This window comes from Catharus ustulatus, chromosome 1 (assembly GCF_009819885.2).
Source record: "Catharus ustulatus isolate bCatUst1 chromosome 1, bCatUst1.pri.v2, whole genome shotgun sequence".
NCBI lineage: Eukaryota > Metazoa > Chordata > Aves > Passeriformes > Turdidae > Catharus > Catharus ustulatus.
Genome location: NC_046221.1, coordinates 15,318,468 through 15,335,977, shown reverse-complemented (window position 1 = coordinate 15,335,977; position 17,510 = coordinate 15,318,468). Strand labels below are relative to the sequence as shown.

The 17,510-nt window shown below is 37.8% G+C and overlaps 1 protein-coding gene across 3 annotated transcripts in view; it reads right to left on the bottom strand.

Moving 5' to 3' along the window:
* Positions 1-1,130: 1,130 nt before the first annotated feature.
* Positions 1,131-17,510, bottom strand: part of ZNF438 (zinc finger protein 438) — a 52,155-nt gene continuing 35,775 nt past the window's right edge. For 2 of the 3 annotated variants that reach the window (XM_033062216.1, XM_033062226.1), the window contains exons 5-7: positions 10,536-10,640; positions 4,176-6,021; positions 1,131-2,904 (exon numbers count right to left, since the gene is read on the bottom strand). In XM_033062216.1, the coding sequence (XP_032918107.1) occupies positions 2,292-2,904; positions 4,176-6,021; positions 10,536-10,640 (2,564 nt within the window). In that variant the 3' untranslated portion in view covers positions 1,131-2,291. The remainder of the gene's footprint in view (positions 2,905-4,175; positions 6,022-10,535; positions 10,641-17,510) is intronic. The other variant, XM_033062235.1, reaches the window with a different exon arrangement.

Genomic DNA, 17,510 nt, shown 5'->3' with positions numbered 1-17,510 from the left:
TTCAAAAAATCCTTTCATAATCTACCATAATTGTAATAGCCTGAAACATAAGAATGCTTTCAGGCTCAGAAAAAAAAGGCTTCTAATTTTAAACATTTATGAGGACACTGAGGAGTGGCTTAGAACCATGCTTTAAAACATGTTTTCAGGCTTTAAACTGCTGAAAGCTGAGACCCCTTTACCCATTTGGCAGGGAGAAAGGGAAAGAAGTACAAAAATATGATGAAAAGACTGCACGTGAAAATTTCTGTTAAAGAAAATGCAGCAGACTCCCTCATTCCACCCCTTCCTTCCATCACCACTGCACCTCCCCCTCCAGGGAAAGTGCACCTCTTGCCTGATGACCACTCCCAAACAATTCATCTACATCACTGGCTCTGATGCACCACTGTTTTTAACAAATACCTTTTGAAAACAATTTTAAAGGCCCACTCTGCCAATGCTGCTGCTGTTCCTGAACTGCGTCTCAGTGCTGAATTTGTGTCAGCTCATTTTAAACTACACCTTGGGATGGGTGATTTAATGTTCATTTAAAAAAATCACGATCTAACCTTTTAAATGGTTTTTCCCAGCTTGTAAAATGCATGCTTTATGCTGGGAATGAACTTCCCTTTGACACAGTGTAACTATGGGAAGAAGGGATTGTTCTCACATTTCTGACTCATGGAAAACACTCTGCTGTTTGATTTTTAAAGTTAAAGGATTAAGTTGCAGGGGTAAAAAATACTACTAAATGCAACACACTCTACTAAGTTAAATGCAGCCTCAGTCTGATATGAAACACTGACTTTAAAAATAGCTATTCCTGTACAAATATGCCAGTGAAAATAAATATGAATATATTGTAGGCATTAAAAGATGAATGTGTCAAGAATAAGAACAAGTATTACTTTTAAGGGAACTCAGCATAAAACCCCCCAATAGATGAAAAAAGCCCAGCCACAAATCTGAATTTATAGCAACAGATAGTAGAAAGGAAGTTTTGAAAATCCATGGGAATTCTTCTACCTTACCAGGTACCTGTACAATTCTGTGGGCATTTTCTTTTTGTCTTTTTTATTCTTAATTCCAACCTTACAGTTCAACTTCAGGGCAAAGGACCATACAACAAGAAATCACATTCAAAACTATTAGGTCATCAAGATTGCCTTTACTGTTTAAAAACAAAATATGTACACAAAATATTGCAACAGCTTGTGGAATCCCACACAGAAAGCTCAATATTTTTAGATCTCTTCTCATGTTTTCATCACCATAATTTTTAGAAAACAGGCTATTTTAGGAATGACTCTTTAATCATTGCAATCCCTCAATTACAGTTGACCACAGCAAGGAATGAATAGAGTAGTACTGTAGGGACAGTACTGGTATATTTTTCAGCTTGCTCTGACTTCTGTTGGAGAGTGATGTAGTGATTTCTTAGACTTGCCTTCACTATTGCTCTCCAAATAATTCAGAGGAAATATGGTTTTAAGAGTTGAAACACCAGTTTCAAGTTGGATTCAATGGTTTCAATGACCTTTTCATCAAAACCAAGATCCAGAACTCCACCCCTTTACAGTCTGACAGGACCTGCCCCCTTGGAAATGTGCTGGGCTCCATCTTAATGTGTGGCAACTCATCTTCAACCAAAAAGCTACAGGGAAATAAACACATGTAGAGTTTTTACTTCTAAAATACAAAGATCCTTGCTGTTACCAGGAGAGAACTGAACACCAAAAACACCTACAAGCAATGAACAGGTTTGAAGACACTAAAATCAAGAAAACAAGAACTAAAAGTTCTTTAATTATAGACTATAAAGCTCCTGAGTGCCAGTTGCATGTATGCACATTTAAATGAACGAGAGAACTGTATGGAAATATGCATTTACCACAAAATCTGGAAGCATAGCTGGGACCTGACTTGCACTCAGGTTTGTAATTTCACTTTAGATGGAGATTACTTCATATAAATTGATTTATTTCTGGGCATACATAATAATTTAATTCACAAATATATTTCCTTGAGGTTACCATTAGTGTTGAGTATTTGCTGTTATAAAGTTTCTTAAGCATAAATTTTAAGTACAAGGATTCATAATCAGCTTCCATGTACCCATCTGGAATGATATGGAATAAACACCTTTTCAAGTCTCCAAAATAAAGGTTAGTACTACTTTAAAAAATATCCCAAACAAATCCAGCTAACAAACCTTTGAAGTGATACATCCGTTGAGTTAGTTTAGCAAGATAGTGAAAAAACAATTTGGTAAGGTAATTAATGTTTTTCATACACTGTAGAGTTGAGCTTCAATATTCACCCTTATCAGAAAGTTCAGTAACTCCTGGTTTCGATACCAAAGTAAAAATTGTCCATAAAGTGGAAGGGTCTTCACAATTATGATGACTCTGCCAATGATTACAAAGATCCTCTTTTCTTCCAAATAACTGTTTGCATAAAATGCAGTTATAGCCTCCTTTAGAGCAAAATTCTATTTTTTTCTTTGGTGTACCAAACCCCACATTTTGCATCTCCTTGGAGGCCTCAGTACCTCCTGACTGAGTTGGTACACTTTTAGGTAAAATACTGACATTATTTTGATGGTGGAAGTGTATCTGTCTCTTCGGTTTTGGAACAGAACACAGCTCCTCCTGACGGGGACTGCACTTTGCCAAACGTCTTCTCTCACTGTGCTGTTTCCACACGTGGGTTGTATGCATGACCAGTTCCCTCTTTGTTCCTCTGCTTCCTTGCAAATCCCCTTCCTTAACTCTTCCCTGAATCTCTTCTCCATGACAACACAATAAGTGAAACTTAATTTCACCAAAAGACTCTGCAATAAACTGGCATCGACCACATTTGACCTGTAATTTCACTCCTCCCGGGTTATGGAATAGGTCCTCAAAATTGCACTTACTTCCCCTGTTAAAAAAAAGAAATACAAACTATTTAAGTATTACCCAGGCAGAGAAGAGGGATAGAGATTTCTGTCCTTACAAGTTCCAATAAGAGATGACAGTCATGAAACACTTTCAATTAAAAATGGACATTGTTTCTACAGTATCTAATTCATTTGGAAGAGAAAAAAAAAGAAGCTAAATAAATAATAGTAAGGTTGATTAGGAAAAAACTGAAACCAAATGACACTTCTGAGTTTAAGAATTGCCACCAAAATTAGCCTTGGTTTTAACAACACCAGCCTTTAATAAAAGGCTGATAACTTTTGTTCCTGATTCAGTAAGGTCAATTCATGTACTTCTAGTGCTGTGCTAGAAAAGTGAAAATTACTATTACCTGTAATGTACAAGTAAGAGAAACCTAGCTGATTTTTATACATATTAGACATATATACATACTAATATACAAATTAGATTACCCAACAAAACAGATAAACTGAACTATCTACTAAGACTGACAGAAAAGTACAAGTACTTCTTAGTCTCAAGACTGTAAAAGTTTCTGACTGGTGCTTCAGAGAGCGGAGTTATGAGAAGTAAAACTAGTAAAATGGAACTGCAGTGTTGCAATGAGGTAAGGAGTTACATCGAAGCCCCGAGTGTTTTTCAGTGAAAATAAATGCACAGTGGAACAAACTTAAAAGGCAAAATTTATACTGTATTGAGATTTCACCTCGAAATCATAATACAGAGGGAAAAGTATGTTCTGTGCATCTTAATATAGTGCATGTTAACTTCTTTACTTGGCTGAGTGATCATAAAAGCAGCAGTAAACTCTAATCAGATTAGCTCATAGCACTCCCTACAAGGAAGTAGGATAATGTTATTTATCAGAGAAAACAAACTACAAGCTAATACTGAAATATGAATTGTTTTTCGCTTACTGCAATTGGTTCCCTTAACTTCTAAAGAAAAAACCCAAAGTGGGTAGGACAGAAGACAGATCACTAACCACAAGAAACCAACTGAACCAAATATGGCAGTATATTGGGTGCAACTAGAATTATGCAAAATTATTTTCGACATTCTAGTGTCAATAATGGTTTATAGTCAATAAATCAGCTAAAATATACTGGTTGGCCTAATGGATGGATTAGATTCAAATGGAACATTTAAACCATTAGAATTCTCACTTGGGGGAAAAAACGACCATTTTCATAATGGTAAGGTTTATTAATTTCCACTGACCACCTGAAATCCAGTTTGCATTAGCCTTTAATTAGTGAAAACTCTCACCTCTCTGTAGCTTCTTCTGCCTCTTTCATATTCCTGTCTCTCTTCTTTAAAGTATCTTGCATCTGTTGCTCGCTAATGGAGGGCTCTGTGCTGATAACAACCCTGTGCACTTCTCTGAGGTGGCTAAAGTACACTCTCGCATGGCCAAACACTTTAGCACAGAATTCACAGCACACCAGCTTTTTGGGCTTGCCCTCGTTGTGATGCAGCTTCACATGGGTGCGCAGTCTCCCAGAGTAGATGTACGTCTTCCTGCAGATGCTGCAGCTGTAGGGCCGCCGGCTCGCGTGCGTTTTCATGTGGTACTGGAGATGCTGCTTGAACTGGAACGTGTGGTTACAAACATGGCACCTGTGCGGCAGCTTAGGGACGGCTGAACATGGATTTCTACTTAGACCACTTGATTTAGCTGATGTAACATCACTGTGCTTGGAACTTACACATTTATTGGTGAGTGAACCATTTAAAAATAACTCTTGCTCATGAGATGGTGTCTCTCCGATTGCTGCAGGAGCCAGTGGTGCCAACCCCTGCACAACTACCACTGGTTTAGGTCTGATACTGCGGTATTTTTTCATTGTGGCTGCTTTATTGTCTTCAGGTGTCTGAGTATCAACCTTTGCCCTCTCTCTTCCTTCTCTAAACTTACTAATGATGCATTTCATTCTCTTGGCCTGAAAAGCCAATGAATCTTCCGGAGCTTTTTTCTTCCTGCCTCTTCTTTTAGAGGTAGCACTGTTCAATTTTTTAAGACTGTCAACATCATCCACTTTGCTGGATGGAGAGAAGGTATTTTCTCGGATGGTTTGTTTAGGAACTTGTGTAAATGATACACCTAATTGCTTATCAAAGGCTTTGGTTTTCATCAAAGATGGTTTCTTTTCACATTCAGATTTTACTGATATATCCACAGGTATATCCACAGCATTAGCATTCTGCTTAGATTCACAGAACACTGAATTTTTCATTCTTGAGTAAGGCAAAATAGGAAGTTTTCCTTTTGGTGTTGATGGAGTCATCTGAATTGTACTGCCAAAAACTGTTGGTGACAAGACAGCAACAGGATTTGCAGAATTAGTGGGTTTTCCCTTTGGTTTCTCAGATGTCAGGAGTGACTCTCTTGTGGTTTCCAATGTTGTCTTCACAGAGTCTAGACTTAGTTTCATGGAATAAGTTGTCCGTGCTGGCTTGGATGGAGAGTCTTCAACTACAGATGGTCCAGAAATATTATTGCTAGCAATTTCAGTTTTGTTCATTAAAAGAGATCCAGATTTCACACAATTGCTTTTATTTGCTAATGTGGCAACTTCAGTTTCAGCTGAGTCACAGTCTGTTATCATCCCTTTCTCAGCTGAATCTGAACTAGAATGAGCTTCAGGACAGTCTTCAGGTAGAGCAGTCATGGGGGAAGTCTGTGATGAGATCAGTGCTTTGGTAGGAATCTTGTTATGTGCACTCACACCAGATATTTGTGCTGGTTTTTTGTCACTCAGCAATTTATTTCTTACAGATTGGTACCTGGGGATGGGAAGCTTTAGGTTTTCAGAGGGGGCCACAGTCGACTGCTGAACTTGCTGTGTTAGGGCAGGAGCAACACACGGCACAGCCAAGAGGGAAAATGTGCCCTTGTGAGCAGCCACCTGCATGACAGCATAGTTCTGAGCTGGCACCACCAGGGGCTTGGAACCTGAAGCTGAAATTGGTGTCATTGGCTCAGGCAAAGATGACTGAAGGCAAGGAACCACTCCAGATGTTAAAATTTTTGGTACCATTTTTGGAGCAATGGTCCTAAACTGACTTTTCTTCTGAAAATTTTGTATTATATCCGAAGGAGATTTCTGTTTATCTGTAAGAATAACATAGCAAAAATGTAATATGGTACACAGTATTTTTAAAAAATTACTCTCTCAGAAATAAAAGTGCTTACAAAGGATTCTATTACACACAAACTTATTAAAAATATTTTTGCATTTAAATGACCACCAAATTAAATCTAGAATTGCAAAAGTTTCATAGACAAAAGCGCTGTCTGAAGCAACATGTTTGAACACAGATTTGCAAAAAAATCTCCTCTGAATCAAATCTTAATTGGATATTTCATTTTAGGTTAGAAACTACATGACATTTAAGAACAAATACACCCATAAGCCTCTTCAGCCCTGGAAAAGCTACAAGAGCAATATGCTTCTGGAAAAAAACAGGGAGAGGATTTAAGTTCCATGACACAGAAATTCTTTGGGCACCAGCTCTGACCATGTATCTCAAACAGAATTATGCCATCTTTCAGACATTCTCTACTATTTAGAATTTGTGGGTTTTATCAGATACAGGTCAAAGTTTACCTGATGAAGTCTTAGAAAAATTACTGCTACAAAACATGCAAATAATGTATAATAAAATCAAAGAGGACTTGAAAAAAATATGTGAATATGAGCTACTGTTAAATATCCAGTAACAAATACTATTCATGCATCACTAATGCACAACAGAACTATAGTAGTAAGTTATTTAACATTTTCTTGAAAGAAGCAATTTATCAAGGTTATATAATAATTTCTTCCTGTTTCTATTTACACTTGAAAAAGTAAAAAATGTTTTTATTAACAAATAATTAATTAACGAAGTTAAAAGGAAAATGATAAAATTCATATGATACAAAATGCATTAGGCAGCAAAGACACCTGCTGACTTTTCAGACTCCACAGAAAACGAGTTGATACATAGTTAATTATACCACTACTAATTAATCTATCATTCTCATTACCCACTCCCAAATTCAATTATTGATGCTTCCAGTTCTCAAAACCTGGAATAGGATTCCTGGAAAAATAGAAATTGCTATCACTGAAAATCCAGCTACAAAGATCCCAGGTAGAAAGGCAATTTAGACACAAGCAAAAGTCATCTAAGAGAGGAATTACATGTGAACAGAACATGTGAAAGTAAATGCTGCAACCTCGAAATATTTCAGTAAGATAATTCCAGAGGAAAGTTTCCATTCCTTGCCATTTTAAAGATTTCTATTACAAAGGCATTTATAGGTGATTCTGGACTTAAAAAGGTAACTGTGAGTTAGTACCAACACTGGAAACTCCAGTGTAAATTTATCTTAATCCTGGATGTTCTTCTCAGACATAACACTTTGCAACAAGCATGGCAAGCTACAGATCTCTCACGTTTCATGATCAGAACTCCTGGACAGATACCTGTGTATATTCATGGTATGCACATGTGCAGTAAAGCACTGCCTTCAGGACATGCTGGATTCACTGAGCAATCACATATAAACTCTATTTAGTAGATCTGATGCTTTTCAAAACTCTTTGATTAGCAGATTCATAGAGCAATAACTATGCAGGGCATAAGCCTTTGATCCTTTTATTGCCATCTATTGCATCAAACCCCAAGCCCATTAGGCTCTTTCTTTATACTCCAGTTAACTGAAACTACCATAACTTTCTTTCTTCTCTGTGTTGTACAGATGCGCTGTACTTCTAGACATTCTGTGCAGACTGGGTAACTGTACACCTGTAAGTCCTACACAAATACTGAGATTCCTGCACACAGGAATAGTCCAGGTTTGTGCAATCTGGAAAAAGCAGACTATGTGATATGTTTAAAATTGTTTCCCTACAGCACTTTTTAGTCTCAATTTTTTTTTTTTTAATCTAGTCACTAAATGTATAGAAATCTTTACAGTTTCAGCTACTAAGATTTCTGTTAGATGATTATTTGCTTCCTACAAGGTATCTTCCTGTTGCTTTTGAGTAAACAATTTAAGTACTTCTGAGAGGAACAATAAATTATGTAAAGTATTGTAATCACTAACCAAACTAACCCTGAACTTCAATGAGAGTTACAGGTCAAACCACATGTTTAAATACAGCAGATAACAGGATAAGGGTACTTTCTTTTCAGGGCAAAGAATCAGTTCTTACTTCAGATTATGCTCGTCATACACTGACAATAAAGACTTTCTCCAAATCAGCAGCCATTCAGCTTGACACAATGTCCAACATGAAGCTGTTTCCATTCTCTCTCATTTCTCTAGTTCCTCTACCTTTTTATTTCAAAATTTCATTCATTGATTTGCATAAAATGTTTAGGAAAGCCAGCATTTCAGCAGACTACTGTCTGTGCTACTCCAAGTTAAAAGGCACCCACACTTCAACCAATGGTAACAGGAAAAGGTGGAAGTTTTGCTGTGGACATTCCACTACTACAAATGGCAGCCATAACAACAAGGCTAATTTGAAGTTAGAAGAAAATATGTGTAGAAATAACGTATGGCATTAGCTTTAAAAAGAACCATATGTTTCTCAAATGCATTGACTTGCCTAATGCAAAATTAAGCACTAAAATCACTTTTCTATAAGGAAAGTATCTCCACATATTTTCTCAGCATTTCACAGGAGAACATTGCTCTAAAAGTCAAGACCTTCATCAATATCAAACACAAGATGCTCTTTGAAACAAGGTCTGTTAAGATCAATACCCTTCTTACACAGTAACACAATACTAAGAATTTATATAACTGTTTGTGAAGGGATTTTTATACAAATACTTTTTTTCAACTAGTGTAATTTTACAAGTTTTCCAGGGAAGCTATGTTTGGTACCAACCTTCAGTACAACTTTTTTTCCCCCCCTTTTTCACAAGTTTACATTAGACATTTTAGTGCACAAATATTCATTGCAGTGCTTCTGATAAGCAAAGAATACTTGATTCTGCACCTCTCTCCCCTCCCCTCCAACACAGCTACTGCAGTTAAGCTGCTTAGCCAGTACCTAAATATAGAGAAGTACTAGATGCAGACTAGTTGCCTGATGATGCTTCAGGCTCCATTAACATTTTGCCTGCAGAATGGGAAAGCTAATTGGAAGAACTGGTGGAAGACTACTTAGCACGGATCAGGAGAAAGCAGCCAGTCAATTCACAGACTGGAGGTTCTACTGCCCCCACCCAGAGCACACAAGTATCATCAGTGACCAAAATTCTGTTTTCCATTTATAGTTGATGAAAAGTTTCAACAACTTCCTTTGAACACACAGCTACAGTAATTCATGTCTTCATCACACTGAAGGACTTGGATATGCTCTGGCTGTCTGGTTTGTGCAAAGGCAGCTTGGAAATTCACATGCATCTCTGAGGGGTATTCCATTTCTTCCAAATGATTTCTGTCTCTGATTCAAAAGACTCATTTTGACTTGTCATCTGTGACCTGAGGAAAAGCCTTTGTGCCTATGCAATCCCGTGAAGTCTTTCACCTAAGAAAGGCAAGTTTCTGTTAAGGGAGGATCTGCAATGGCATTTGTGAGCATGACCCTTTGTTTTACATAACATTCTTTCTACAAGTAAGTCTGCAGATCCTTCACAGGAAGACAACAATTTTTATACTTTCTTTTAAATTTTCATTAATAACAAAGGAAATATATGAAAACATTAGATTTCATATTGGAAGGATGTGAAGCTCATTTGTAACTGCTGTGTCCTCAGTCTTTCAGATGAGTGTGGAGTTGGGGCAACAGGTAGATACTTTGAAATAATTACACACAAGGCTAAACAAAATGCAGTTCAACCTATTTACTTTAAAAGCCTCAAAAGATTAATGGCTACCATGCTAGGACCTGCATGGCAAATCCCTCCAATACTTGCTGGATGGCACAAGCTTTCATCCCTTCTAAATAAACCTTAAAATTGTATAGAAGTGGACAGTGACACAACAACATAAAAATCAATGATGCGTTAAATTCTCTGACAGATCCATGCTGGGAAGAGTTCTCTGGAGGAAATGGAGTTTCTATGGGTTGCTGCTTCTTCATGGTTCCCCTGCCTTCTCAAGTCATCCAAGTCTGGTCTACTCCAGCCTAATCTGCCTTATTATTGTACTTCCTTTAGTGTGTTCCCTATGCAAAGCACACAATATTGCTGAAGTCAGATGCCATAGGAAGTATCAGGAGAAATTTAGTTTTCAGTACTATCTGGTCTATTTTGAAAATAACCACCAAACAACCACCATAGAAACCACTGAGTAATAGTGTTCATTTTTAAAATAATCCTTGTAGGTCCACCTCAGTCATGCATGTATGTATTTCATTTGGGTATGAATTGACATAAGAGAAAATAACACCAAAAAAAGAAATCATCTTGTTTTGAAGGAAAAGACAAAATACAGATGAATATTAATGAATATTCAAGGCATATTAACACTGCTGAGTTTATTGCTGACTTTGAAAGGAAGAGTATCTGTTCTGTGGGAAAGGAAAAAAATGCACAACTGTCTAACACACAACATTAGATCTTTTTCTGCCAATGATAGTTAATCATCCATTTCTCCAAATCTCCATACACACTAAATACCTGTGGATACTGTCTTTCCAGCACAAGTTTCTTGCTTTTGCTGACCCAGCATACTTTGTTGGACACAATGTTTCTCTGCAGGATTAGCATGCAAAAAAACACCACCTGCAAAAGTGCTTTGGTTATAAATACATCCCAGGACAAAAAAACCCCAGAACAACCAAACCCCCAGAACCAACAAAACTCAGAAAAAGACAATATAAAATGTCAATACAAAACACTAACTTCCAGTTAATGCATTAAGAAAACTACTGCTTTTTGCACTTTGCCATTTTCCTCTCCTCAAAATACACTTTAAGATCCAATATATTACATGCCAAATGCAAGGTGATAGCTTAATAATTGAGTAAAGCTGGTTAATGTGGCAAACAGATGGGATGGTTTAGCCTCAGTGTCATGGCAGACAGTCAACAGCAGCAAAACAAAATGCTCAAAAAATGAAGATTCAGTAGCTTTATAGAGTAGTTTTAACACAGGGGCTAAAGTCTATGCTCATTTACGCTTTCCAAAATTCTGTGTAAATAAACTGCAGATATTACAGAAAACAGAATTTACACTTCTTTATTCAAAACCAGCTTTGCCACACACTTACACAAAGTATGATTTATAATAAAGCCTACAAACCATGAGTGTCCATCTCTATACATTACAGCAATTAATTTGCAGTTGTTTCCAACTTTGCTAAAAATAAATATCTGGGTGGAATATTCTGTTCTGGGTATTTACATCAGATAATTTTCTAAAATTAATTTCAACTGAAAATTCCAGTCATTCTCAGTATGCCTAAAAAAACAGGAAATCTAGTGACATCTGTGCATCAGGTGAAGACCTTCATATGCAACACAGCAATGTCTCTTTGATCTGTGAAAAGCTGCCCAAATTAGGCAAATCTGTACACTCTGGGCATGTGTTCAGTGGATACTTCAAGCTAACTTTTCCAATTATTATATTCTATTGAAGTGCTCCTGCTTCAGGCTAGGCTGGATTTTCCCTGAACTACGGCTTTAGGTCCAAGCACCCAAGCTGGAACAAGGAAATGACCTCTCCTTATGTCTGAACTGCAGGGCTGACAGTGTGGAAGAGAAACAGGAGAATATACAGGGCAAACAGAAACAGGACAGGATTAGAAATGAGACTTGAAAAATGCCCAGGCCAAAAAGTTAGGGTGAGATATGGGAATTAAATTCAGACTTAAGACAGCTAACCAACATTATATGTGATGTGGAAAGGAGAAGCATTTAAGCCAAAAGAGGAATCTCAAATTTCTTACCTTTTTAGTACTTCATTTTTTAAAAGAATATTATAACTATGTTTACATGAGTGCTTTTGTGCAATTTAAACCAGCTTAGAAAAATAAACAATATAACAAAGTATTTTAATGTAAGATTGGAAAATCTTCATAGATCATTCACACAAACACTAAGATACAGAATGTGCAAATACACTTAGAAAACTTATTCTGGTATTCCACAGGAGGAACAAAACCAAAATAATTTGCTACAATTCTAGAAACTTTAAGCTGTATCTTTAAACCTACATATAATTAAATATGATTTGAGCATAAATATTATTTAAGCATAAATGTGATTTGCTAGTTGTGCAATAAGCATTTTGTAATTTAGAAAGGTATTCTTTACAGTCTGTGCAAGTTTATTATTTTAAGGGATTAGGATTACAAGGCATTTCAAGAAATTCTGTGAGCAGTGGGATGCATTCTGGATTCCTTAAATGGTCTACAAAAGACTATTCTTAGGAGAAAAGCACATTGAAATAGCAAAGGTACACATCTTTTTTTACATTCATTGGACTCCATTAAAGAGGATGTCAACATTGAAATTTCTAGTGGCATTTTTCAGTGTGGGAATAAGTTTAAACTATTTTTAGCATAAACTGTCACCTTGCAGAGGTAAGTCATACAGCAATCCAAGACCATGGATATATAGTTTGCATTTAAGAAGTTCTCCAGTTTCCCCTCTAATTCAGTCTTTCATTTTTGCTTGAAATGTCCTTTCTGCACTATTAACCAAATACTGATATATGCCAAAGTTTATATAGATCTAACATACCTTAAGAAAAAAAAATTAAATTACACCATTTTCTCAGTTTCCAGAATTGCTTTCCTCTGTTGTTTGAAAGTGCACATAGGAGAGGCCTTTCACACAGTCCTCATCAACACCCTTTTCTCTAAATTGGAGAGGTATAGACTCTATTGACAGATGGACTATTGGATGGATAAGGAATTAGCTGGGTGCTAACAGTGAATAGCTCCATGCCCATATAGAGATGGGTGACAAGTGGTGTCCCTTGGGTCCATACTGGCACCAGAGCTGTTTCATATCTCCATCAGTGACACAGACAATGGCATTGAGTGCACCCTCAGCAAGGCTGAAGGCAAAACCAAGCTGAGAGGTGCAGCTGACACACCTGGAGGATGGGATGCCTGAGGCACCTGGACAAGACCAAGAAGTGGCCCCATGGGAACGTCACGAGCTCCTGCACGTGGATCAGGACAGTCCCTGGTATCAATACAGGCAGGGCTAAAGTGATTCAGAGCAGCTCTGCCAAGAAGAACTCGGGGGTACTGGTGGATGAAAAACTGACTGTGAGCTGCAAATGTGCACTTGCAGCCCAGAAACCCAACAGTGTCCCAGGTTGCATCCAAAGCACCGTGGGCAGCAGGGGAGGAAGGGGATTCTGCCCCTCTGGTCTGCTCTGGTGAGACTCACCTGGAGCACTGCATCAGCTCTGCAGCCCTTGGCATGGACCTATTGGAGCAAGTCCAGAGTCCATCACAAAAATGATGAGAAGGATGGAACACCTCTTGTATGAGGAAAGGCTGAGAGAGATGGGGTTATTTAGTCTGGGAAAGGCTCCAAGAAGACCTAATAGGGGCCTTACACTACCTGAAGGTGGCTGAAAAGAAAGACAGTGGCACTTTTTTAGAGTGCTTGCACAAACAGGACAAAGCATAATGGTTTAAAAGTAGATTCAGACTAGATACAAGGAAGAAATTTTTTACCTGCCCATCACTCTCACTAGCACCCTGGATTCAGTATCTCTGTCCCAGGAGAAAAGTATAACAAAAAATACCCATACTAAAGCAGACTTGTTACAAACAAGTTAACACATTGGGAAGTGTAGTCACTATATTGTAGCAGCATCAGCAACAGTAATAATTTACACATAATTTTTGATTTCTCATGTATTTAGACTTCATATATCTCTGTATTCTCCCACCACAAATAACTTTTAAAATATGTATGAAATATTATTTCTGCAGGGAATAACAAGTGGCCAACAGCTTCAAGGTAAACTTTTTGAGTTGCAACCTGAAATGTTTTAGTCACACATAGGTAAATCACTATTCAAAAGCAGCTTCCTATACATAAAGTGGGCATTGCATGGCCTAACACAACCTCCTATTATAAAAAGCCTTTTATGTGCCACTGTATAAAGGAAGAAAGTCTTCAAAGTCCTCCCTAGGAGTCAGAATACATATACATAAGAATGTTTAGACACTTTTGCAGTGAATTTAAAATAAATTTATTAGCAGATCTACATGCTTTTTTAGCACCTCTCATGCAGTGTTTGTGAACTTTAAAAGTTTTCCATTTTTTTTGAAGGCACAGTCTTTCAAGTTAAAAGCTACTCATTTCATATTAAGGTCAACAAAATTATTAGGTCTTAAGCAGATCAAAATATTTTCATATCAATGAAAACTGGCATAAAGAATGCTAGACATAAAGCATCTGTAATTACTAATAACCTTTCCCACCTTTACAGCTGAAGAAATTAAACACAGACTTTTCTCACTATGGCAATATAAGCACTAAGGGCTCAAAATGGTACCTGGTCTCTGGCCACCACACAAAAAGTGATTGAATTTAATTTCTATTTAATTTTCTATGTAAGAACTTCTTTTTGAGACAAAGACTGTATTTCAGCTTCTTTATGCCTCTGTTAGTTTTAGCAACCAACCAAGTCAGTCTGAAAGTGTGTATTACCTAGAAACTTTGGTGCTCTGACAGGATGCAATTGAGTAGAATGGAAATTATTTTGCTATTGCTGCAAATTTAGTGGTTATCTTTGTTGGTTTTCCCCATTCATTCTGTTCCATAGAGGACACCATCCCTGAAGATTTGCAAAGCAAGGCTGCAGTAATGCAGCCACTTGGGGGAACTAATTGTTCAGAAAATAGTTAAAGCAAGTGATGGAAGCATTGATCATAAACTAGTAATTCATAACTCAACAACAGCATTGCAAATATAAATTAAGTACTTTAGAAAGTGGGGACAAATACCTGTAATTGGATTTTTAAAAATTCCTGAGAGGATTGCCAGGGGAAATTTCTTTTAGTGAGCTTCAGGACAGATATGGACCTAAACAGTAATTCATCCACTGTAAAGTCAACGTAAAGTTATTTTTAAAGGGTCTATCAAGATCAAATCAACATCAACAAAACTTTAATATGCTTAATATAAGTAGTTATTAATGGACTTATTTTCTCTTAAGTACAGGAAACAGTAACTGCTAAAAATGAAGGCAAAATTCTTCAAAAACTATGCAGCACAAAAAGGTCAAACAGAACCATTTAATGAATAAAATCATAAAATAGTTTCTGATTAGATTTTTACTCTTCTTTCAAAAAAGAACATACCTACACCTTACTGAGAGTTCAACCCACTTTGGGACAGAAAACATGTATGTCTCACTTCAGTAAGGGAATCAGGCATCTTATTCTCAAAATTTGATTTTTTTTTTTGCAAATACTGATGTGCAAACAGAAAACACAACAAAAAAGCAAAATTTTTATTCCTGCTAAAAAGTACTTTTTTCAAAAAATGGAGAATCAGTACACTTTTTTTGTAAAGAAAGACTTTATCCAAGAAAAAACAATTAATTTGCCACTTTGGTTCAATATAGCAGCCATATTTTATTTGAGGCATTAAAAACATCTGCAAGGTGACTTCTGTAGTACAAACCTTAAAAACATTCCCTCATGAACAGAGGATCAAAAGACTGCCAGTCTTGGCTTGGTCTATTTTGAGTCTTCTGCTATAAACTATGCACAAATTTATCACTCTCCAAAGAAAGGGCAAGAACAATTGTTAAACTTCAAGGATAGCTGGAGATTATCTTTCTGGGGGGATTTTTTTAATAGGTAATTTCACTGAAAATTACTTAAGTGGTTTTAATTTTTGAATGGGGAATCCCTATCTAAGGTTTGTGTTTGCTCTAGTTTTATCCCCTTTTCTTTCTTCATGAGCCAGATTTCTTCAGAAAATCTCTCAGCTCTGGCTGAGATATGCAAAACGTTGCTACCTGTAGTCAATTCTGCTAAAGATTAAAACACAAATAAAGATTAAAGGATCTCCACAGTGCTTCAAATAGGTATGTACATTTTTTCAAAGACAGGCATGGATCTGTATAGCATTGGAAAACTAAATCATCTTCTGAAATACTGTGGTCCTGGCTAGGCAAACGTTAGTTTTCATAACATATAAAATTATCACTTGCTGATGAATTTAAATACAGTTAGACCTTACTGGCAGTAGGATGCAGCAGAAAATTTAAATTACAGTATCTGACTGGTTTTCATCCCCCAGTGCATAATTACAATTATTGGCATTGCTAGCTTGTCCATGCTAGTCACCACACTGTTTAAAGGCAGCGCTGGTTCGCAAGAGAAGGCGCTGGATGTAAAGGAACAGTGGAATACACTGCTGAGAGGTGATAATGGATCAGCAAAGCCTGGTGCCAGCAAAGGAGGGGATGGGAACAGAAGCGCAGCCGCCAGGAAGGCAGCAGAGATGAGCCCTTAGCGCTGCCCGGGGCCGGTGGAGGCGGAGGTGCCGGTGCTGGTGCCGATGAGCGGCGGTGCCGACGGAGGTGCTGGTGCCGATGGAGGTGCCGGTGCTGGTGCCGATGGAGGTGCTGGTGCTGGTGCCGATGGAGGTGCTGGTGCCGGTGCCGCGGACAAAGAGCCGGGAGCGGGGCCAGCAGAGGGAGTCTCTGCCCGTCCCGCCGCCCCCGCCCCGCAGGGACCAGCCCGGCTCACGGCCCCTGCCCCACCGGAGCTTCAAACACCGCACAGGCTCCTCCGTTTGCCTCATCACTTCGTAACGCTAAACACGGCTTGTCCTGAAAGATCCCCCAAGTCGCGGCATCGGGTACAGCGCCGCACCCAACCTCCAAGCAACTTTCTGACGAGTTAGCTTGTATTTCAAAACATTCTGTCTCTGCAGACTTTTCAGTCAATTCAATGTTGTGTCACTCGAGAGCATCTTAAAGCAAAGCAGTTGAGCCTCCCCGTTTGAAAGTAATTCCTTCTATTAAACGATTTAGCATTCTTTTATAACCACAGTACGATTATTGTGCCTGAGATTTTTTTTAAAAGTCCTTTACTGATCTTGTGTTAATCTAGTCCGTGCCCCAAATGGCACGTCCATGTTATTAAAACCACCAGTATTTACACTAAATGTTCTTCTTTCAGTAAACATATGAAAACAAAGCACTGTTACCAACATATTTTCCCATCCCAAGGAATACCCCGAAATTTTGTGAAACTTTCTTGCTTTCATCATTGCTCAGTTCATCATACAAGCCATCTGCATAAATAAAGATGTAAGCATCTGCTGTATGGCAAATGGTCTCAGGGGCAGATGTTTTTATCCTTGCATTCATGTCACTGGCTTGGATACATTATTTGAACAGATGTACACAATCTGAAAGTGTTGTGTCCCACAGTGAAACGTCTCCAACTGCTTTCTATCAAAGTACATAAATGCTATTTGCACCTGCATTTATGTTAATGACATAAAGGCAGCAGGGGTTCCAGCAAAGTGAGAGCTGATGCTAAGAAACACATTTACAAGGCTAATAGAAGTTTGAGATCTCCCAGCACCAAACAGCCATACTAACACGGATACAAAATGTACAGAATCACACTTGACCTATGATTCTAAAAAATTAAAC